Source organism: Charadrius vociferus, unplaced genomic scaffold, assembly GCF_000708025.1.
Source record: "Charadrius vociferus isolate BGI_N301 unplaced genomic scaffold, ASM70802v2 scaffold673, whole genome shotgun sequence".
NCBI classification, from domain to species: Eukaryota; Metazoa; Chordata; class Aves; order Charadriiformes; family Charadriidae; genus Charadrius; species Charadrius vociferus.
In genome coordinates, this window is record NW_009647751.1 from 158,072 (window position 1) to 181,516 (window position 23,445).

Sequence of the window (23,445 nt, forward strand, 5' to 3'; positions counted from 1 at the left end):
GAAAATGAAAACATAAAATGTTCATTTGAATTCGCAACACTGAATGGTCTATCAAACCAATCTCTTTAAATGTTCATTTCATGTCTACAGAATGACCATCAGGAACAATATTACAGCTCTTATGGAAGGAGCTGTATTTGCTAGTAACATTTTTCTCTTTGCATTCCAAACACGCGTCTTCTAAACTGTCGTATTTTTTCATGTCTATACTTCTGGAACATGTTTGGATGGTTTAAAACGTGCGTAAAATGCCATTTCCCACCTAATTGACTCAATAAAATGTCATTAAGTACGTTTTAAATATACTGATGTACAATTTGAGGGTATTTCTATTTGTCATGTCTATATGACTAGGTATATAAACATCCTGTCTCCAATTATGTACATACATATGGACTTGTGTGCCGTTTCAAGCCCCATTAACTTTAGGTGGACTCCCAAAGCCAACTGCACACCAAATTGCAGGACTGAGTACACCTGCAGAGAATTGAGTAGACCAGACGCAGAGGTCTGTGTTTAAAAGTGAGATTCAAATAAAGACTCTCCCAATTTGCATGCAGTCCTTAACCCCCAAACCGTCCTTTCCTACTACACTCTGATCAACCAAAGTCTTTAAGAAGAAAATTAATAATGGTGTTTTTCTCATACACACATTTGAGAAAGCACCTATATTCACTCATAATTTCTCAGTAACACTAATGATGTTAATACGGACAAAAGCATCTGTAACAAAGATAATAAGTATTAGAGTAATAGTGGATATTGCTTCTGTTATTATTCATTTTAGGAAGGGAGATTTATATCACTGGAATTCACTAAATGTCAGCAATTTCCAATTACTTGGGTAGCATCCTTTAGCTGCTGCTTTAAGTACCCTCGTGGTGTGTTCGCTAATGCAACAACGTAACTCAAATTAGAATAGTGCAAAAAAACACCCCAACAAACCATCTTTCACAGCAAAACTCTCCCCATCTTGGTAGTTTTTGAAATTCTAGCCAATATAGAGATATTTTACTTCTCAGAAATGGGAAAATTTATCTTGCAAAATTTTCTAGTTTTGCTAATTAAACTAATTAAAAAAAAATGCCACTGGTCTGAAAAGTAGAAAATTGCTATAGAAGATTAAAATATGCTAAAACAACCTAAAAGGCAAACAAAAAAAAAACAACAAAAAAAGTATTATTTTCAGCAAATTCACCTATTGGGAATGGTTCCTCTGAAGCTTCCTCTTTGGAACTACACAGACCAGGGATGAACTGTTTCTTTTTTTCTTGGGAAAAACAAAAACCCTACTGTAAAACCTAAATAGTAGTTGAGCCCTGAAAAAAAAGATAGTACATGATTGTCTAAAACTAAGCCAAGTAACTTACAACAAAGGCTGAAAACTGTGAATCTGCAGGTAACAAATCTGCACTTGTAATGGAAAGAGCAATGACCTTAAAGGTCTTTTCCATTTGCAACCTGCTATGATTGGTCTTAGTCTCATGCCATTCAAGAATGCATTGCTTCAGTCTTCAGACATTTGATGTTCCTGCACAAATCACAGCATATGCAAGAGATACAGATGCTTCTGTTGCTTTGAAAGATGAACTAGGTGATAGGTAACATTGCAGTTTTAACACCGGCTGTCTATGTTCACGTAAATTCCAATCCACCAGTTTAATATATATTTTATATATATACAATATATATACATAATATACATACATACAAATACATACTTTTTAAGGAAAAAAGAAGACATTTTGTCTATTGATCCTGTAGCTGCATTCCTCAAATCAGAAAAACATTATGGTGAGAGAAGCATTAAAACAGGAAAAGTTAGGGGAAATTAACAGGAAGTTAAATTTAAGGGTATCTCTAAGGCTTCTTTGCAATCACAGTACAGACATCTGTGCGAGTCTCTGTTTTTCAACACACCTGAGGCCTTTCACCCTCAGTTTAACAAATTAATTTCAATGTAGGGACCTCCAGCTTATTGAATTTCTTCATAGCAGTATTTCCCCCCCAGCCTCTCACCTTACTTTCTGTTCATAATAATGGAATACTTTACTTACTTAAGTTCAAGTCAACTTACAACTTCCTCGTCCACTGGCTAGGTTAACCAAAAAAAGTTTCTTATCAATGGTTGACTGTCAGCTAAGATATCAAATTCTCATTTCAAGATTAAGTGTGTAAAGTCCATTTTTTTTTTCTAACAAGGAAATTAAAGTAAAATATGATTGCGAGTGTGACTGAGCTACTAATGGAATTGCTCGGAATTCTACTTGTTCAGGACGTGACTGTTGTGCCTTTGGCTTTTATTTTAGTCCTTTAATTTGAATCTAACTTGCTCTTTTATGTTGGCAGAATATAAAAGGAAATATGACATGCAATTATCATTCCATGATTATGCAATTAAGTGAAATAATTATTGTCAAATCAGAAATCCAGAATAAATAATTTGTAATTGATATAAAGCCTAGTCCTGCCAGCTAGAGTAGTTCTTTCTCAATTTCCCATAGGGCCTAGGGCAGTTTTTGTTGTTGAGTTCATTATGACAACATACATGAATATGGTTTTATCTTGACCTTTTACTTTTTTAGCTCGGTTTGTTTTCTCAGTCACCTGCATGTAACTTAAGTCCCAAAAGTTGTTTGATATATGCTTTAGATTTGGCTTGTTCTGACCAAGTTCCTTATGGAACCTTAGTCTGCCATGTCATTGCCAGTGGACAAAAACCAGCTTTACCGACCTCAGTGTATCTTGAGAAGAGATTGCTTTTAAATGTTTGTTAAACATATATTTACAATGATTTGTTGTGAAATTGATGATACTTAAGCAAAATTTTCAAGGACCGCTCTTATACCTTTTGGATATTGGTTCTCGCTTTTAGCTATTGTTCACCTACATGAAGTATCAGCTACCATCTGTAGGCTGCAATAAGCAGCACGTATTTTCCCTCTCCCCCAATCCCTCATCCTTTTGTAATATTGTAGATACTCTCTTACTAAAAATGTTCAGGAGCCTTCCACAGGGAACTTGTTTACAATTTTAGTGTTGTTCATCATTTGGTTGCATTCATTCTGAACAGAGCTATTTTAGCAGTGTCAGTTGAAAACATGAGATGACTGAGACAATATAGCAGTAAGGGACAATACGGAAAATCTCAGACCCAGCACCAGACATGCTGCATAACACAACTTCTTTCTCCCACTTTTTTTTCTTCCTGAAGTAGTCCTCCCTGACTAGGAACCCAGACTTATTTTTTATCTGTTCCTTTTCCTCGATCTGAATAACTAAATTCTAAATTATATCTGAGCATTTTGGTCCTATCTTGTCTCCAGTAGTGGCTAGGAAAAGCTGACAGAGGAGAAGATGCCACTACAGTAGATGTCATCTTAAATACAGTGTCTGCATTAATAACGGTTAAGACAGTATTCTTTCCAATATTTGTTAGCATTAACTATTATAACTTTGGAAAGCCCTCTACCTGTCCACTATACACCTTTCCAGCTTGACTTCAGTGATTCCCAGTGGTAATAAGTTAGGTGAAGTACAAAATATGCAAAGATGCTCCTTTTTTTCCAATCAACTCTGTATTCAACATCTTTTAATTCCACGAAACGCCTTATTGTTTTGTTGTGGAGAATCAGCAATCTGCCCGTATACTTTGGCATCTTATGTTTTCTATTTCTGGCTGACAAGAAGTCCTAAATTTCTCTTGTTCCAAGCATATCTACCTTTCCAAGGGCTTCTGGGCAACTCTGCAGTCTGTATCCCATTATCCCTCAATATACTGAACACAGTAGGGCAGCTACAGAATAGGCGGAACTGCTGCTTTTTGCATGCATTACAGTTTTAATCAGGCTCTTCAGTTCTATGCTCAGATACTTCAGAAATCTACCACATATGACTTCTTCCATGATTTACAAAGAAGGCACATCATCTAAGTATAGATAATAATTGCACCATTTAAATGATAATACCAAGATGTTTTGTATGGGGAGGAGATGCATGCAGGGCATTTTTACCATGAATGGCTCTTTCACAAGGCTATCTATCCTCACACCAGATGTCAAATACAAAATGAAATACTTTGGCATGAATAAGGAAGTTCATTTGACTGAAGGATTTACCTCCTAGGAACAAGAGCCTCATAAAACATAAACATTGGGAGGAAAGTGAGCCACATAAGGGCTTTTGCAAAAATTAAACCCATAACTTGCCACCAGAAATGGGATATTTCATATGTTCAATAAGCACTAAAGTTCTCTTTGTTTTTATGGCATCCTAATCTTTGATTACTCTGATAAATATTTGGGCTATACAAAACATTGCAATGGAACTAGTTGCAGTTATAAAAAAACTTATGTGTGAAAATGAATTGGGACAGCACATTTTAGACAAGTTCAAGTACAGTACCACATTATTTCAACTGGCTCCTGGACTCATTCTTTTACGTCTCCGTGTAGTCATTTACACCTGAGGAAAAGGGTTAGGAAAGCTGTTATGCTTGCTGCCTCTGCATAAGCGTGGTTAGGTAACTGTACCAGATATGGAACACCAGCCTCGCTCTGTGACTGGCTGAACCGAAACCATGCATCTGAAGAACAGCAAATTTGAGGAAAAAAAAATATGTGGTCCTGTTTTAAATTTTAGGTCTCTCCATGCTGAAGTGCTTTTGTGGAACTCCCGCTCTCACTCACAACTGTGTATAACACAGCCTCTGTCCCAAGAGGGAGATCTTTCCTTCCCCTTCCTTTCAACTCACCCACTATTCCCCTTTGTTTTGGTTTTATTGCTCAGACAAGAGACCGGAACATCATACTGCTGGCAGATTATGTGTGTAATCTTACTCTGCTCTTTGTTTAACATTGCGACTCTCTCCATACTTATTGCAGTACTCTGAACTACGGCTGCAGAAAGGCTCTAGGCATGTCTGTATTGTTTCACAGCATAAAGACTATTCAGTGCTATTTATCCTTTTCCTGCAGGAGAGGGAATCCCTCTCATTCAGAGCACCATGCACCATTCAGTTGCCAGGGGCCTATATTCTGCCCACAGTTGAGCTGGAGAAGATCTGTAGCCAAGAAGAACAAATCAAGAAGAGCTTTCCAAAACCTAGAACTGCTTTTTGTAATTCAATGTAAGGAAAATGATCAGACTTCTTTGGGGGCTAGGAAAAAGCAACATGATTACTTTAAAAAGCAAAAAGCTTTTCTCTCCCTCATTATATTCTGAGCAGATGCATTAATGTAAATAAAGTTTAAATGCAAATCATGTCAGGTATGAAGGTAATTTCAGCGCTGAAAGTCATGCCTAGTATAGCACCAGCAACATTTATGAAGTGGTAACAAGAATACATTTGAATCAATGGGCTGCATATTTATATCACTGATGTGATAGTGTCACATACTGTCAAATATTTTTAACATATTACTTCTAACAGCTGAAGTCTGCGTTTGGTTCCAGCAGACTAAACCCAGAATAACTGAACCAAGGCCAATGGAGATACTTCAGATGTCACCGACTGGAACAAAGAACGTGAATTTGCACTTAGCATTTATATAGTCCTTTTCATCTTCAAAGAGCATCACAAACATTAGCTAGTTCTAATTCTCTCACAATGACCTTCATGCTAACCTTTCAGGATAAAAGTAATATACTATAAGAAAAAAACCTGACAAGATGTGTAATCAAGCATAGACCAAACCTAGGATGTGTAAACTATCTCTGCCTTGACCTCTCGCTCTGCCTCATGGTGGCTTTTACTTCATCAAGAATATAAGGCCTTTCGCCATGTCTCAGGTATTAATTCACCATACAATGTATTTTACTAACATAAGATGATGGTAATAATCCTTGACTCGCAGTTACAGGATACAGCTATTCCTTTTTAAGAGATACGGAACACAAAATCATAGCGCATCGCAAAATTTGCTGGAATCTGTCACAGGACAAGCCAGGTTAGATGCTGGGATTCCATGGCTTTGAATTCCTACTCTTCAGTCATTCTGGGATTTTTTCTTTACTCCTTCCAATTCAGATTGGGAATTTTGTAAGTCTCTGTTAGAAAACTTTCTCAGAAGCTGCAGAAGCTTCCTCTACGTATCAGTTCTCTCTGCCCTCCAACCCCAGACTTGCAATTTGATTATCAATTCTGGGTGACTCTAAGCCCAGAATCTTGAATAAGTTCCTCATGTTCCAGTTGCTTGCGCACTTTATACAGAGGAATAGATTGAAGCAGACAGTACTTATTTTCATGGTGACCCAGAAGAGCTATTGTTACAAGAACACCTTTAATCTCCGGCTTCTGTTTTTGAATTGAATTCAAGTGGGGAGAGATGAAAGAAAGCGTCTCACAAATCTGCTACTACAGCTGGTACTTCTTAGTTTATCATATGCTAGCTCTAATTCCCTTTGATTCTTCTTAAAATTATTGCTTCTGTTTCTTAATTTGACAACCAGGCATTCGTTGCTATTTTTTGACTATGAAAAAGTCCTCCCCTCCCCTCCCTCTTTCTTATAGCTACACATCCTCAGGAAAAAAAAAATAAATCCAAACTTACTGCATTATGATATCAATGTATGAATTTAACTTCTCCCTTGGCAGATTTTCTTATGCAGCATACAAATGAGCAGCTAAATAATACTTCATTACTTACAGTTCAGGAAAAGACTTACAAAATATGCTGAAGAGTGAAAGAAGGATGAGGGTCATGCTGATATGAAGGGCATCGGTTGCACTGCAGTCCATTTTGGATTTCTTGCAGGAACACACTTGTAATTTCAGTTCTGTAGTGTTAGTCAGAGGTGGTTTTCCAGAATCTGTCACTGAGATTGGGATGTTGTAATTGGCTTTTTTCAGGTTTTGAAGCAGGATGACCTGGGCATGAGTATCTGCAAAGGATAAGGTAAGAATTAGCCAAATAGCAGTTGTTTGGAAGAGAAGAGGAATCTGCAAACAATATCAGATATGCCACAGTTACTCATGGAAATTAAAAAGAAAATGAGAATACTCTACGGAAAAGATTAAAGAATTGGACTGGGGGTAAGAAGAGGCAGTAGAGAAATTCTTTCATGGGCTGAAACCCCACCAAAAAAAAAGACTTTTAGAGCCCTTTTTGTTTAAATACATTATTTGGTCTGCAAATTATTGGCACAATTTGCCTGTGGAAACTAATATATTAATAAAACGCTATGGCATGTCATCCCCAAAGCAACACAAAAGAATATATCTATTTGCCAAAGAAAATAATCCTCTTGCAAGGAAGTACAGACAAAGCTGCTTAACTGCTGTCCCCAGTTTGCCTGAGAAAGCAGTGAAGGGAAGTAATGTTACCCTTCAAATCTACAGATCTGCTCCACCTGAGCACCGTGGATACCCAGGTGAGCGTGCTAACTCTTCTAGGGCGGTTAACAGAGTGGTGATCTGATCTTTGGAGTACAGCAAAGAAAATCATAGAATCACAGAATCATAGAATGGTTTAGGTTGGAAAGGACCTTGAAGATCATCGAGATCCAACCCCCCTGTCATAGGCAGGCACACCTCCCACCAGACCAGGCTGCCCACATCCAGCCTGGCCTTGAACCCCTCCAGGGATGGGGCCTCAACAACCTCTCTGGGCAACCTGTGCCAGTGCCTCACCACCCTTAAAGTGAAAAACTTCTTCCTGATGTTTAATCTAAACCTGCCCTCTTCCAGTTTGAAGCCATTCCCCCTTGTCCTATTCACTATATGACTTAGTAAAAAGTCCCTCCCCAGCTCTCCTGTAGGCCCCCTTTAGGTACTGGAAGGCCGCAATAAGATCTCCCCGGAGCCTTCTCTTCTCCAGGCTGAATATGACTCTTCCACTTTGTCCACGACAACCTGCAGGCAGGTACAGATATCACATCCATCTTTCATTTTTTTCTAAGAATATGATATCAACTGCTAAAAGATTTAATTGTAACAGAGATAAATAACACATGCTAGAAATAATCTACATTAAAAAAAAAAAATTAGTACTTTGTGCCCACAGTTTGCCATACGAACCTTCTGCAATTGCATAGCACGTGCTTTGATGCTCTTACCAATAGTGTATGGTCCCAGTGTGTTTGGGTATTTTGTTTGTGAAGAGTTCAAATACTTAAAATCAGGAAGTTTTTCAAGTACCTTGCTAAAGCCCTTGCAAATGTTTCATGCTGTCCTATAGTAAAGCCTTGTGCATCTCATGCAAACAAATTCCATGCCATGAAATATGGTCATCATTACAAAACTGTAAGTCATTAGTAGCCTTTCTTTAATGCAAAGCTAAAAGAGAAAAGTTTGGTCAACATAAGAGGAAAAACGTTCAGATTTCAGCGAAATGCAGACAGACTATTAGTATGTCCCACCCGGCAGTTGGTCCGAGCACAAACAGCAGAGTGTAAAGCAGCAGCAATGGGTCCATCCTGCAAGACTTCCATGCACAACTGCTCCTGAACGCACATAGCCTCAGGGCGAGTAGACTGGGATGGATAGGTGGGAGGACTAAGTGCATAAGGAAAAAAAAGTAATAGACTTACTGTTAAGCTTGGTGATTCTCCACAATTTTTCTGGGCCAGATTGCTTACTCAGTTCAAATTTGAATGGATCTGTGTTGGGATGAAGGTCTTTGTCTGATGCTCCTAGTACCACTACCCTGAGATCTTTTGCATCCTCACAAACTTTTGCCAGTGTTGGATAAAGGGATGGGACATTGTCATTGACGTCCTCTAAAGTGATGTGTAAAGTTCCTGTACCTGTGGCGGGAGGGTTACCTATATGAAAAAACAAACATATGTTTATTAAATCATACTTCCATAAATACTTGCTCTTACTTGTACCTGCATGCTTGCAAAAGGAAATATTTTTTATAGTTTTTACGTCTGTTAAATGAAAATTATTGCTTTAAAAAACCGATGGGTCACTATTGTAAATTCATTGCTGTATTTTCAGAACGCAGCCTGTCTGGTTCTCTACAGTATGGATAATTATTCTAAGAAAACCTCTAGGAGAGGAATATTTTGAAGTTAAAATGAGATTAGGACATGAATAGATATCTGGAAAAGAATCTGTTCATAAACACATAATGAGAGAAACATAGTAGGAAACATCTCCTATACAGACAGCATGGTATTAAAAGAATCAAGAACAAGACAAGTAAGAGGAAAAATGACAGCAGAGGAATCAAATTGTATGGTGGGTGCCCATAAACAGAACAGGACCAGATCATTCCCCAACAACCCTTGGGGCCACATTTAGTTACGTCAGCAGAAGTGAAACCTGTCAACATGCAACTCTGGAAAATGAGATCTTTTATTTACCCAGAGCCACCCTGTGTTAGCAGTGGAGTTTCAAGTTTTCTCAAATTATTTGCCAGCCTGCCTCATCCCTAACCTGAAGGAGCCAGCTTCAGAGGTGAGGATGTTGTTTATTCGCCGCGGTGCTGCTACAAGCCTTTGCGCCAAGGCTGTGACTGACAAACCAGCCGTGGCGCTGGAAGTGTTTGTAACAGAGACGTCTGCCCACTGGGAGCCGGGCTGAGACTAGCACCTCATTTCACAGAGGTCAGAGAGGAGCTGACAAGTGGTAATAACTTTCAGTCACTACAGATGTGTGCCACGGTTGAGCCAGTAACCTACGGCTTCCAGCCTAAAGCTCAATATCTTATTACAGATCCCTTTGCCAGCCCATTTTAACCTACCTCAAAGTTTTCTAAATGCACATTCCTTCATTGTATAGCGTAGTTAATAATTTCTCATTTGAAATGCTGCACCTCTGGGTTGTTTGTGTTACTCCTTTTTCTGGTTTAGTACACAAGATCTATGATCTCTGCAGTTCCCTCAGCTATAAACCCTGAGCAGGTAGAAAGGATTCAAGAGGTTGCACTTAACCTGTAAAGCACTAGTGCAATGTGTCACGGTAGTTTTAAGTTTAGCACCGAAAGAGGTACGCTTTAGCATAATTACCCTGCCTATAGCAGCCCAATAGCTGTGGAATTATTGCTGCACTGTGAGTGCATCCTAAGGGAGAAGTAAATACCCTGTGGTCTGGATCTGATAAACTACTAACTGTAGCGGAATGCAATTAGTCCTTTCAGTAACAAATGTTCCTAATGGTGACACTTCATCTGTTTCATGCACACATAAATGCATAACAAAGGCAGAAATTTCATAGTTCTTTAGCTCTCTCCCCCTCCTCATCTTGCACTTTGTCATCAGAAGGGTTAGGGTTGAGTTCTTCTTAATGAAAAAGGAATTATTTTTCACTTTTTATTGGACTAATTGAATTTGCAGAAAGACTCCAATACATTTTTTGTTCTTGATATATTATTAAGTAAAGTCATACGGCAGAATGGATGAAAAGACATTCGAGTATTTGAAATATGATCATAAAAGCCAGCCTTTCATGCACTTAATTAAACTGCTGTCTTTAATTTTGAATGCATTATTTCCACACTGGACTGATAATGTCTTACGCACTGCCCTTCTTATCTTTCTCTGAAGTCAGTAATATTAAAATCTGCCTTTTGAAATTAAGAAGCCAACAGCATTATGAATGTACTGTTATTTTGTGAAACACAGATATGGCTGCGTTTTCTCTGCCATGCTAATGTTTCACTATCTTTGTATGGCTTATGGGCCAGTCAACTATTACGCACAAGTAGAGAGAAAGGAAATTGCTTCTGTCCATTCCAATGACTTATTCTCTGGTTGGTTTATTTATAATGATTTCAACAAAATCTTATGGTGATTTATGAAGACCTCCAAAAGAAAAATAAGCAAATGTCAAGGTCATAAACTGAAGCTTGTTAACACGCATATCATAAAAAATACAACAAAAAATGAATCAGGGAAAAATGGTCACAACGTGTCCATTGGGAATATATGACTTTTATAAATTTGACAGTATTATGCCTTTGAAATAATTCAAAAATCCCATGATCTCCAGACAGCTTTGGTTTTGAAATGAAAGATTTCCATAGCATATTTTAATTCTGAAATAAAACTTCTCTTAATTTGTATTGCAAAACCTTGCCGCTGAAAGCAGGATTGATGCATAAACCAAGACACAAAGGGCTCTGTCCAACAACCCTTGGGAGCAGCTTTCCAAAAGAGCTCAGCTCCCATTTTTGTCACGGAACTGAATTGGCCATTGCTTCTGAGGCTGAACACTTGAAACCTTCAGGTGCCTTTAGGGCCATTTGGGATAGAGATAATTTCAAATTCCTGCTAAGGCTCCCACAAGTGGCATAGCTGTGAATACACTATGACAAATGTATGAATGAAAGCATTACTCACATGTGTAAAAGCTACAAAAACAGAGACTGAAGGATGGCTAACCTCATACTGAAAGAAAATGAAAGCTTGGTATTGAATCCTGATTTTAATAATCTAGGGCAAGACTGAGAACCTTAACAAGTGATCTTCAACGAGACCGAAATGTAAGTATGATCTTTCAAGTTGGTTAATGGTCTGTGGAACTGGAACTTCGAGCAATGACACTAAAGTCCAGCTTCATCTTAGAGCGTGATGCAATTGGGAATTATGACACACTTATCTGAATCAGACCACGACTGGTAACATCTTCGTACCCTGGCATTAGACTGCATACAAAGCTGCTAATACCAGTCTTCAGTTAGGCAATAGCTACTGCTGCTGTAAGACGTAACAAGTGCAAAATAGACTAACAAAAGTAGTTCTATTTCATGAGTTAGAGAATGCCATAGACTATGATGTGGTCTATTGTTTGGGAACTAGAATCTGTAACGCAAGGGACTGTTACCAGAAGATGTAGATGTTAAATTAGATTTTAACGCTATCAGCATAAATGACCCTATTGCTACCTTTATTTAAGAAAAAGAGTTTCAAAAGAAATATTATTGAAACAGACACTTTGTATACTTCTGTACACGGGAATTTTAATGAAAAGCAAAGCAGAACTGTATTAGAATTAGTAGTGTAAAGTCAAATTATAAGCCTTCTGTAGCAACACACAGCCAAGAAATTTTAAAACTGGCATTCAGTTTTGGTCCAAAAAGTTCCCGTAGGAACAATGTCATTTAGACATCTGACTACTCAAATGAGACTGCCAATCAGGTAGTTAGTTTCTTAAAAGATACCAATTACGCACAATGATGGCCAGGGACTAAGATGACATTTCTCTTAAGTATCAAGACTTGCATAAAATGGCATGTCTAACAAGCAATCATATGGTTGAATGGCTGATGATGCATTTAATCTGAGCATAACATTTTTGTGGACATGAAGAGCCATTTCATGTTCCACTTTTTAGTTTTTCTACAGAAATGTGATGCTGTTGTGTACAGATTTCTAATATGGCTGAGTTCCATGAAATTAAACACAGTATCTGGACTGCTTTGAAACTGAATTAAGACATTTCTAATCAGTATACATTCAAATACCAACAGCTTTCATTTGTTTGAAATGAAAGCAAAAATACAGATTAGGAATTGCCACACAGCAGGTGAGATTTTCTGGTATGTCTTGCACAATAAGAAGCCAAAGACCCCTAAAAAGTCAGTGAAAGTTGAGGACTTAATTTTTGGGGATATCCAAAGAAAAACCTCGTAGTGTGGCTGAGGGTTGCCTACACAGCCTCCTATTTCTTTGCATGATACACGTGTGTGTAAACACACCTGCACATCTATGTTGTCTTCTCTTCCTACTATTAGGATCATAAAAGGTTGATAGAAGGACCCACGTTGCATGAGTAAGTCCAAAGTCATGTCTCAATGTCTCACCACATCTTGCTCAACCATATCTACAGGAGCTTTAGACAGTCAGTGCAGATGCTAGTAACTGTACTCTCAAACCATTAATATGAAAATTGTTTTTATATGTTTTAACTCAAAACGTGACTTTCATAGAGCATTTTGAGTTCATACATTTTTTTCACTTAATGCTAAGGAAGCCCTGGGGAACACAACACTGGCTACATGGCTATCTGGGCCATGTCACCCTCCTATTTTCACATTCAGTAGTATTTTTCTCCACTAACTGAGCCCTAGCAACAACAGCAACAGTGAAAGAAACAATTTAGGCACTTCGCTATTGGAATCACAACAGTTACCATGTTTAGACACTATATTGTCTTCTAGGAGTACAGCCGAGCATGAGGATAGTTAACAGTAGCCATCCAGCTACACTAAATTGCCAGTGTGTGCTTACAGAACCTGGTCAGAAACACTGTTCTAAACTGGTAGAACATTTGCAAGATGGAAGAGTTGTTTAAATGCATCTCAAAGAGAAAAAAAATCATGTAGATTTAATCCTTTTCTTCCAGCTTTCCCTTTCCAATTTGCAGCAAATCTCAAGATTAGACTAAATGACCCTGATTACATTTTCCAAGCATTCAAAAAATATATTCAACACTTATTTAGAAAATTAACAATATGGACATTTGAGATCATGGTGAGTAACTAAACAAATTGGATATAATAAGAACATTTGTTCAGGTAAATACAGTTTCATTTAATTTGTGAAAACCAACAGGAAAATCCTCAGGAAATATTTTCCTTCTAGTTTGACACCAAACTTGACTTGATCTAAAATAGAACAAGTTGCACGAGGGAGAACAAGGATTATCAAACACAGAGAAATACATTTCCACATGTGATGTGAAAATGGGCTTTGAATAAATCAGATGAAAGTCAGTTTACTTGTAAATAATGTACCTTGTTTAGTGGCACGGCTAAGGAACAAAGCATTGATGATCAACTAACAAGAAAAATGCCAGAGACACAAACCAAAAAGTGTTAAGACTGGGAGACAATGAGATTGCATGTTTTCACTTATATTTAGAAAGTTCACCTAATGGTATCAAAAGCTAAATGTAGGAAATCTTCTTTATTTAGAACTCTAAAGGTTTGTATCTTGGTCATTACAGCAAAGGAATATTGATGTGAATGCCTTTACATAACAAAATCTAATTGAAACAAATATGAAAAAAAGGAATTTAATTTGAACTATTATACCTCAGAGACCTTGGATTCTGGCAATATTTATCAAATTTCCAAAGAAGAAAATCAACCATTCTAGAGAATCCAGTTGCCAGACAGATCTAAGCCACCGTATTGCTGGAAGCCAGAATAATTTTTAGGAAGAATGGAGCATGAACTGTCCCTTTTCACATGCTCATTAAGAATGGTAAAAAGACTTCTGTACTCATTTCTTCTTATTAAATTAAGCTTCCAGCACCATCAAATTAATACTTATTATCTATGCCCTTCTATGCCATGATGCAGAAATTACAAGGCCATTTAATTCCTAGAGTAAGCAATAGGGTATCCATTGCCATATAGATTTCCTCTCAAGTTGACAAGAGTGGAAATTCATTTATTCTAAATTTTACTAGCATATTTATGGTTTACCGTTTAGCAGCAGTTTTAATCCACTTGCAATATCACTTAAGTAACCCAGAAAGCTCAATTCCAACTTTTTTTCCCACTTCTACTTTTTTGCTGGCTAACAAAGTTACGCAGGTATAAGATGAGTGAGCAGTTACAGTAAGAATAATTTTTCTTCCTATTTGAGCAGGAAAAAAGGCCTTTGAGAATGTGGGTTTGCTAATTTCTGGCACAATTACATTTCCTCTGAACCATCGTGAATAAAGACTTATCTCTTAAAACTTCTATAAACTACATTTGAATCATAGTCGTACTGAGGTCAATTTGGAACTACAATGATGCCACAGAATTTCCTTAATTTTACTTCCATGTAACTAACTGTAAAATGTAGGATTACCTAGGATCACTCCTTGGATACAGATTTTTCACCAATTTCTCTATTTTCAGCTTCATATTTGCCTGAAGCAGAATACAGCAAGAAAGGAGGAGAATAAAGAGTGAAAAGAGCATGAAAAGAGCATTGTAGAAGTTCCCAAATTGCTTGGAGGGAGCTACGCAGCCAGACTGAGCCGTATGTGGTTCGGCTAAGTAACGTGCTCTCTCTTTAAATTACTATACCTTAAATATGGGCTGTGAGAAATAATGCTTCATGCTTTCGAATGATACTGCTATGAAAATCTAAACGCAAATTTCTCTCTCCTTCCTCATGTGTTTTTTTTTTTTCCCCTCCATATGCTGTTTTTCTAATCAGAAAGTGCGTGCGCACTAGGCGATTTGGCAGCAGGTACCCTCCCGGCAGGCATGAATCCCATTCAGACAGGCGTATTCCATTACATTTTGTGTAACTCTGTTAATGGTTCAAGCAAAGTAAATGCAACCAGTAGAGTGGGAAGATACCAAGATCTGGGTGTGCTGCTCAGGATCCGACATAGTTGAAAACTGGTCTCATAAATGCCCTATGCTGACATTTTGTGTAAATGAGGTCCCAAATTTCCCATAAGCTGAAGTTTCCTATGCGTTTTCTGTATATATTGGCATTTTTCAAAAATTATTTTTCAAAATTTATAAAATAAATAGTCTTTAAAAGTTACAATCCTTCATTCATTCACTCAAATAATATACGCAGATCCTATTTTTGAGTAATTACATTTCGAAAGAGCACAGCTCTTTCAGCATATCAAATTGCTACTGACATATGCCATCCGTCTTAAATACTGTTTTCAGCATTCTAATTTCTTTTTCTAATCATGAGTCCATGATGACAAATTAAAACAATATTTTGTGTGCAATTCATATTTTACTGAAATTTAAAATGGCAAGAAAAGAATGAGTATTCAATTTATTTTCTCTTCTCAATTAATACAGCAATTAAGATAAGGGGTATAAAACTGGCTTAATTGGGTTGCCATGGCAACTAATTGCCTGATTTCTTCAAAAATAGCATGTTTTAGGTGGAATCAATCTGCGGTAATTTAATTATGTACATCATGAAGCAAGAAGACAGGTTAGATACATGTAAGGAAAAGTTCTAATTGCAAATTCTTACACATCTCTTTGTTACTTCAGTTTTTTTCTAGATGTTGTCTGTTACTGTTCATTACACATAGTACAGAAGGATAATTTTTCTTTTTAATGATTAGGAGTATCGAGACTTGCACAATAAATGAGATTTGGAATTGGTTGGTGTAGTTCAGCTGGTCCTTGGAAACAAGGAAAAAAGTGAAAACTAGACCCTGACTCTCTTCTTCCTCATCTTGCTTTGCATGTGCAACAGGGAAATTGAAATAGTGCCACACAGCTTACTAATTTATACACGTGCAACTGGCCAGGCAGACAAGCAATATCCAAGTTAGTTTTTTTCAAACTGGCCTTAACTCAAGCCAAACACTGAAATCACACCAATGTACAGTCACATCTTTTTATAGTCCTCAATATCTCTTAACCTTTACCTTGCTCAAATATGTATGCCCCATTAAATAGAGGTTACTGCTCCTCAAGCTTATTCCCTGGAGCTCAGCCCTCCTGTTGGACATCGTCCCTGTGACTGGGGGTGGCTGCCATGCAAACGCCGGGGATGGTGATGCCATGTAGGGGGCAAACCACTTTCAGAAAAGAAAACATGTTTTCACTCATGCAGTATTGCTGTAAGAAGCAGTGCTTACTGTGATTTAGTGCATTTAAAGCTGTATCAGTTAAAATTTTTAACCCTTAACTCCGTCTCTGATTAACATCTGAAAGAGATGCTGTGATTTTAATGACATTTGTCTTCCTCTTTATTTAATGTAGTAGAAGTACTTATATTCCCAATTTTTGTCTCAGTAGTTCCCTGGTGATGAGCATAGCAGGAGAGGAAGATGTCACACTTAGACTAGGAGAAAGTATCTGTCTGATGGGAGAACATTGCTGCCTGGCTCTGCGTGGGTGGTACTGCACCAGGGTGGCATGAGAAAAGTGAAGTTGATAACTGCATTTAGCCAAATCAGCAAGCCTGGGGCTATTACTGTTTCAGCACTTGTCACCAGCAGCTGACATAATTGAACAGCAAAAGTGGTTTTGCCATGTATCAGGCAAAGGTGACCAAAGTTTTTGTTCTAAAGAGACAGAAAAAGCTACACAATGGGGACATTATCTAGGGTATCATGCCCCTCCACAATAACATGAGTGATTATTGCACAACTAAGGTAAATCTGGATATATTTTATTATTCCTCCCTCTTAAAGGAAAGGGAGAAACCAATTTTAACTTTTACAGATTTCACAAATTTTCCAGATTTTTTTAGCTTCACCTCCAAAATGTTCATGTTTTTCTCTCCTCTCTCACTTTTTCTAAATTGCGACCCAAACTCTCAGAATACAGGGGAAAAAGGACCATTCCTGGAGAGTTTTTAGCATGACTGACCTTATGAGAAAAAAAAAATAGGTATTCTGTTTAATGATAGTCATCCCAAATACTCCAGTGTATAACAGAATCTGTAGGATGACACTACAACATGGTCACGCAGCAGATCTGTTCCAAGCAGATTTCTCAAACTCAAATGGTTTCTTGTCTGTATTTAACATATGTGTGTTTTAGAGATATACTCCCAATAATTGCACTGTATGCTTGTGATACTGCATTGTTTTTAGTGATTAAATGCTAAATTCAGGAAATAAAATGATCGCCATTACTGGCACTTTTGATAATTGAATGAAACCTCCGATGTCTTCCAAGTTTGCATAAACCTGACTTTGTCCCATTATGAGCTCATTCTCAGATTAAACACAGTTCATGACACTTTAATGTGTTAACTCTGCTTCATGATATTTCCTACCAGTGTTTAATTTCTTCTTTAATAGACCACAGGCTCTATGTCCACACAAGTCTTTAATAAAGAGTTTTCAAATTCTAAAGACACTACCTTGACCTTTACTGAAATCAAAAGTACAGAGAAAATTAGGATATTCATTCCAAAAAGTCCTTTTTAAAGTGAAATTTCCCCCAATAAAAGGTCAAACTTTATCATCTATAAAATTAATACTGTGTCCATCAAATTTGCTCTTACACATTGTTTCAATTATGTTTGGGAAGGTACAGGAACTATTTAGATCAGAAATAACATAATTTATACTTAACTACCTTTCTCTGCAGTTAATTTGATAATGCTGAAAAATAATATAATAAAGTTCAAAAAGAATATAATATACAACTAAATTATTTCCTGCAGCGGAATGACTCCATTTTCTGTGGTCCATTCATGGTTACTGTCCTGCTGGTAAAGAATAGTTTTGTGATTTACTGAAAAAAGATAAAGATGTGATAGATTTATATAAAAGAACTACCAAGCATGATGCTCCTGGTTTTACTTCTGACAAAAATCTTCAGCATTTTACAAATAAGAAAAATGCGCCGGCACTTGTCCCCTGCACTGAAGCGTAATAACAAGGCGGCAGCGTCTGCTCAATCCAGTGACAGGGACTCTGTTGACATCAGTGAAAGGCAATGAAAAAAGTACCACTGTGAGTTTTGTTTTCAGCTGTCTCCACTCTTCACCCAAGATAGCAGAGGAACGTAAGGTCTTCTTAAAAAATGGTGACCATGGAATATGTTGGGACCACAGTATCTTTTCTGTAATTATAGAAAACCTATATGCCTAAATACTAATAGAAAATAATATGTTTATTTAATGTCTAAGGTCCTTTAGCAAGGTCTAAGGTAGAAGATTTTATCTGATTTTTAGAAACTCACCTTATGGTAAATACTGTTACAAATTAGCGCACAACTCACAGACACCCTTCCCCAGCCAACATCGTGTTTGCAATCCCTTATACTGACAAGTAACAACCTTAACGCTGCTGAAACTCCTGCTAGTGCTGCCAGAAACTGAACCCGGGGGGAGGTGGATCAGGTACATTTGGGTTTTTTTTTTTCCTCTTCTCCTTTTTTGCCCCAATCCTGTAAGCCTAAGCAAATGACTTGCTCTATTGGAAATGCCAATTTCCAGATTTTAAATTTACCACTCTATCTCATTTGGCAATTCTTAATCCTGCCTTTGGGTGCCCTCTCACATGAAAGTCCTAACCGTATGCACTGGTATTAGATCGGCTACACTTACTAACCTGAAGAAAGCAATTTGCACTTTGTGGAAAGTGCTGTTTTAAAGAGAATGCATACAGTTATGTTCCATCTGATTTTTTTTTTTTTCCTTTTTAAGTTGCCATAAACTTCTTTTAAAGTCCTGAAAGGATTCTGTATTCATATTATTCTACTACCATTTGGCTTGTCATCTAGTGTAATAACCCTTTTCAAGATGGACATTAGCTATGACGGCTAGAAAAAATGAGGTGGCTTTCACAGCATTGCTGGTTAGCATTATCCGTGGCCTGGAAATAAGTTGGGGAACACCTTCCAGGGATATTATCAGTCCCAGTCACAACTACGGGGGACAAGGCAGACCCCCAAACCTACCCGTGGAAATCAATTATAAAACTTTCTTGGCTGCTGTAGCCACAGGGTCTAGATTGAGAGTTCAGACTGGCAGCTTTACACTTGCTGTGCAAAGACAGCAACCAAACTGCAAGCGGACCGTGTGCGAAGGGCAGCTCTCCTGTCTCACCACAGGCCTGCCCCAAGGGCAGCGCGGCCCCCGGCACCGCTCGCCCGACCAGGTGTGGCCAGAGGCAGGTATCTGTGTGTCACTGAGGTTGAGGTTGGAGCTCCTGCTCCTCTCCGTGCCCACAAATTCCACTCTCATATTTTTATACAGACCAGTGGATAATTTTTCCAGTTATCAACCCGCCTCTAAGTTTACTGTGTTTCACAAGCTGTTTGCTAATTAATCCAAGAGTGATACAGACCACAAGGTTAATACCAGCTATTTAAGTTCGCAATTTATTGCCACTTCCACATGTGGCTGAGCTACATACAGTGAAGCAGTACAATACTCCTGAATGATCATTATTAACACCTTCGCATGACAGTACTAAATGCACACATGTGGTTTCTAATTACTTCATTCAAAGAAGTCAATAACGTTGGAGTAGATTAGCTCCTGCGCTCACGGTACTGCAGAATTACAAATAAACACAGGAACAGCAGCTTGAATTACGTGCTGACTCCGTACCTCAACTGAACAGGATTCCTTTTCTCTAACCCACATTAAATATCTTCTCTTGCTCTGCTGTTCAGCGCACAGACACCTTTCCCTTCTCGCACGTTTTCAGAATGGAAAAAAAATCTGGGAATTAGGAGGGGTCACCCAGCAGTGAGGTTCTTGGCTTAAAATAGATGAGCAATGCGTGTTACTGCCCTAAGCGCAACATAAAGGTATACCCAAAAAATCCACTTTTCATTCAGTTTTCACAGTTGGAAACATTCAACTTCTTGTTCCATCTATTCTCTTTCAGGATATTTGACTCCACCTTTAAAACATATGCAACTTTGTCCTTTTGATAATCCCCCAATAATATTATCCTGAATTTTTACTTTCATTGTAAGATGACATTTCCCAGTGTACCAGATTTTAAGATGCATTTAAAAAATCTTTATTCAATAGCAAGTAAAAGACAGAAATAAGTTTAGTGCTACATTTTACCATGGAAATTTCCGAAGAAAAATATGTATATGAATATCTAAGTAAAACACCATCTCAGCAGATTTTTTTTCTTTTATACTTAAGGCGATATTTTCTTTTTCCTGTCAGGCCCTGCAAATGTTCCCTGAGTCATGTGGTTACAAAAATGTAGAATTACTCTCCTAAAAAGAACATTTTACAATTCATCACCAGGGCTAAACCAGCTGCAGCTGTGAAAAGCGTTAGCATATTAGTTGTTATATTACAGACAAATCTTTTATTTATTTTGAGCCTTTAGCTCTGGAGATTTGGAATGTTCAGGGTTTTCTCTTTCTTTCTCTGCTCCAAAGTCACTCACTGAATTTTCACTAGATAGTTTAATTTTGATTATATTTGACAGAAGGAACTTTAATCCACACAATATATAAAAAATTTTCATTTTAACAAGGGTTTTTACTTATGTTTTTATTGTCACTCTATTGAATAGAATAGAATTCAGCATATCAGGGATGAGTTGTTATTGGTATTTAGGTGCCTTAGGCTTACTAAATCCTCAAATATTATGAGGAAATTAACTCTGATAAAGATGATTTATTACTTTCTAAGAATGTTCATAGACCATTTGCATCTAGCATTAAGATCTCAGTGGAGGAATAAATGTGTGAGATGCAACCTTAAATCAAAGCTCTTCTCAGTCTGAAGTTTTAAGTTAATTCCTCTATTTCCTGTTTGTCACAATGATCTCTAATACCTTTAGGTGCCCACCTAGCAAAGTGCTGAAGCGTGGGCTTAACTGCACACGTGCACATTTCTGAACAGTATGTTTGAAGCAGAGAAAAAAGTCATATATTTTAATGAATATGATCCATAATGGTTACTCACCACTGTCTATTGCCAGAAAGAGAGCAGTGTATATGTTGTTCTGAACATAAGGAGATTCCCGATCCAGGATAGCAGTGGTGCCAATGGTGCCATTGGTGGGGTTAATCTCTAGCCAGCCTGCTGGATCCTTGTAAACTGAATACCTAAATAAAAATATAGAAGTTGTTAACAAATTATATATATAGACATGAAAAAGTTACATTACTACAAAAGAATATGCCTTTGCACTTACTGGCTTTCATGGGGTCGATCTCTTAATGCTTAAAAAATACAATTTAAACCTTGTGCCTTCCCTTTGAGATAGTTCGTTATTGTAAGGCTTGTCTGACAGATGGAGATATAGTGAGAGTCAATTTCTCTAGACACATATGTCCCAAAGCTTGGCATAGAAATCAATATTTAAAACATTATGTAGGACCAGTTTCCTACTGCTGTGTTACACAGCAGAGCACCTGACCACTTTCACTGGCCCTCTGCATCAACACTGGTATTTATAGACATCATGAATCCTCTCACAGTCCTCCTTTTTCCAGAATCAAAATTCTGGCTGAAGTAGGAGTTATATTTTTAATTTATTTTTTGAATGTTTTTCTTTCTTTTTTTACAATTCATTATTTTGGGTGAGGCTGGAAATGTGGGGTATGGCAGCAAATAGAGCGTTAGACTAAGGATTCACTGGGTCTAACGGGAGATGGTTACATGCAGACCGGTTTGCAAACATTCATTCTGCAGTCTGTGATCTGTAGTTTCCTCCTTCTGAGGATTTCACATAGATGCTCAGAACCTTGGAAAAATTCAACCACATGTATTTTGTCTAAATAAGGATCTGAAAATGCTGTCTGTAAAGATCTCAATACAAAATTCACTGTTGTGCTTTCTTTGCATTAATCAGCACAAATATTTAGAGCCTGATACTGGAAATATTTAGAGATATTGTGGCATTCATGAACTAAGAACTGCCCTACTTGACTGAAGTAATAAACATAAGGATGTTCATGATTAGGGCCTAATTCTATACTCAGTTAAATATATTAAGTAATATAACAACACAGAGCTGAATTAACTGGCACCAATTCCCTCTCCAGTGAAATCTGTTAATATTTTAACCCAAAACTCCAATCATATAATCAATGGTTAGTATAATAACCTGTTTATCTTTTTTGTAGCGAATTGTTATAGGTCATAAACAGCCATACAATCTTCTATAGACATTCTAAATTATAAGTAATTGACATGAAATCTGTTACTGTTTAATGAGTATGTGCCTAGCCAGTGCTAGGCATTATGCCCTCATAGTGGCATTCATCTGAAAGGTGTCTTAAGTGATAACGTTGCCAAAAATAAGTTATCAGTGCAACCATTTCCTGAGGGAATAATCAAAAATAACAGATTGTTAGGGAGGTAAAAAAAGTAACTAAAATGAAATAAAATGGTAGTTGCTAGAAGAGCAAAGAATAAATTGCAGGCCACCAAAGAAAGACATTGTCTCGTTGAATGCTTATTTCAGAGGCTGGCTTTGGTCTCTTGTGCCCTCTGGAAAGTGGAAAACTAAGTTGTGATTAGTTGCTAGATCCCTCTAGCAGACTGTTAAGGGATGCCCGTTATCATAGCTAACAACGAGGGGGCAACGTGCAGCTGTTCTATCCAGCTGCCTCTGACCCTCCAGTCCTCATTTCGGACCTCTTGGTCCTGTGTAACTTCTGCTTTTCCACTGTCCAGCTATTTTGATCAGGCAGAGTTTGAGAACTTTGGATTTTTGCTGGGATCTCAGAAAGGCTGGGCAGAGCCACAGCTTGGAGCTTCAGCTGTCCAAGATGGCCATCAGCATCATTCATTATTCATGCAGCAAATTTTACTGTGTTTGAGCAGCAGGTCTGATCATTGGCCGAAGGTAAAAGAAAAACAAAAGCAAATGACTTAGTGCATGGCTCAAGCTTAAATTCTTTCATTAAGACAGCACTGTAAAACACTATTGAACGAGCTGAAGAATGGATCTCTTCCATCTCTCATCACAGGAACTTCCCCTCCAACTTTTGATTTGAAATAATGGGAAGGTGTCATTAAGCAAAGACTGGGTTTTTTTCCCCCATGTAAGTTAAGAAAGATTAGAATGGATTTGACTGATAATAGCCTTTGAATAATAAATGTTGGGCACGGACA

The 23,445-nt window shown here is 37.6% G+C and overlaps 1 protein-coding gene across 1 annotated transcript in view; it reads right to left on the reverse strand.

The window, feature by feature from the left end:
• Positions 1–23,445, reverse strand: part of LOC104283887 (cadherin-13) — a 261,169-nt gene that overhangs the window by 10,845 nt on the left and 226,879 nt on the right. Inside the window, exons 8-10 of the mRNA XM_009882122.1 lie at positions 21,286–21,428; positions 8,530–8,763; positions 6,667–6,882 (exon numbers count right to left, since the gene is read on the reverse strand). Of these exons, the coding sequence (XP_009880424.1) occupies positions 6,667–6,882; positions 8,530–8,763; positions 21,286–21,428 (593 nt within the window). The remainder of the gene's footprint in view (positions 1–6,666; positions 6,883–8,529; positions 8,764–21,285; positions 21,429–23,445) is intronic.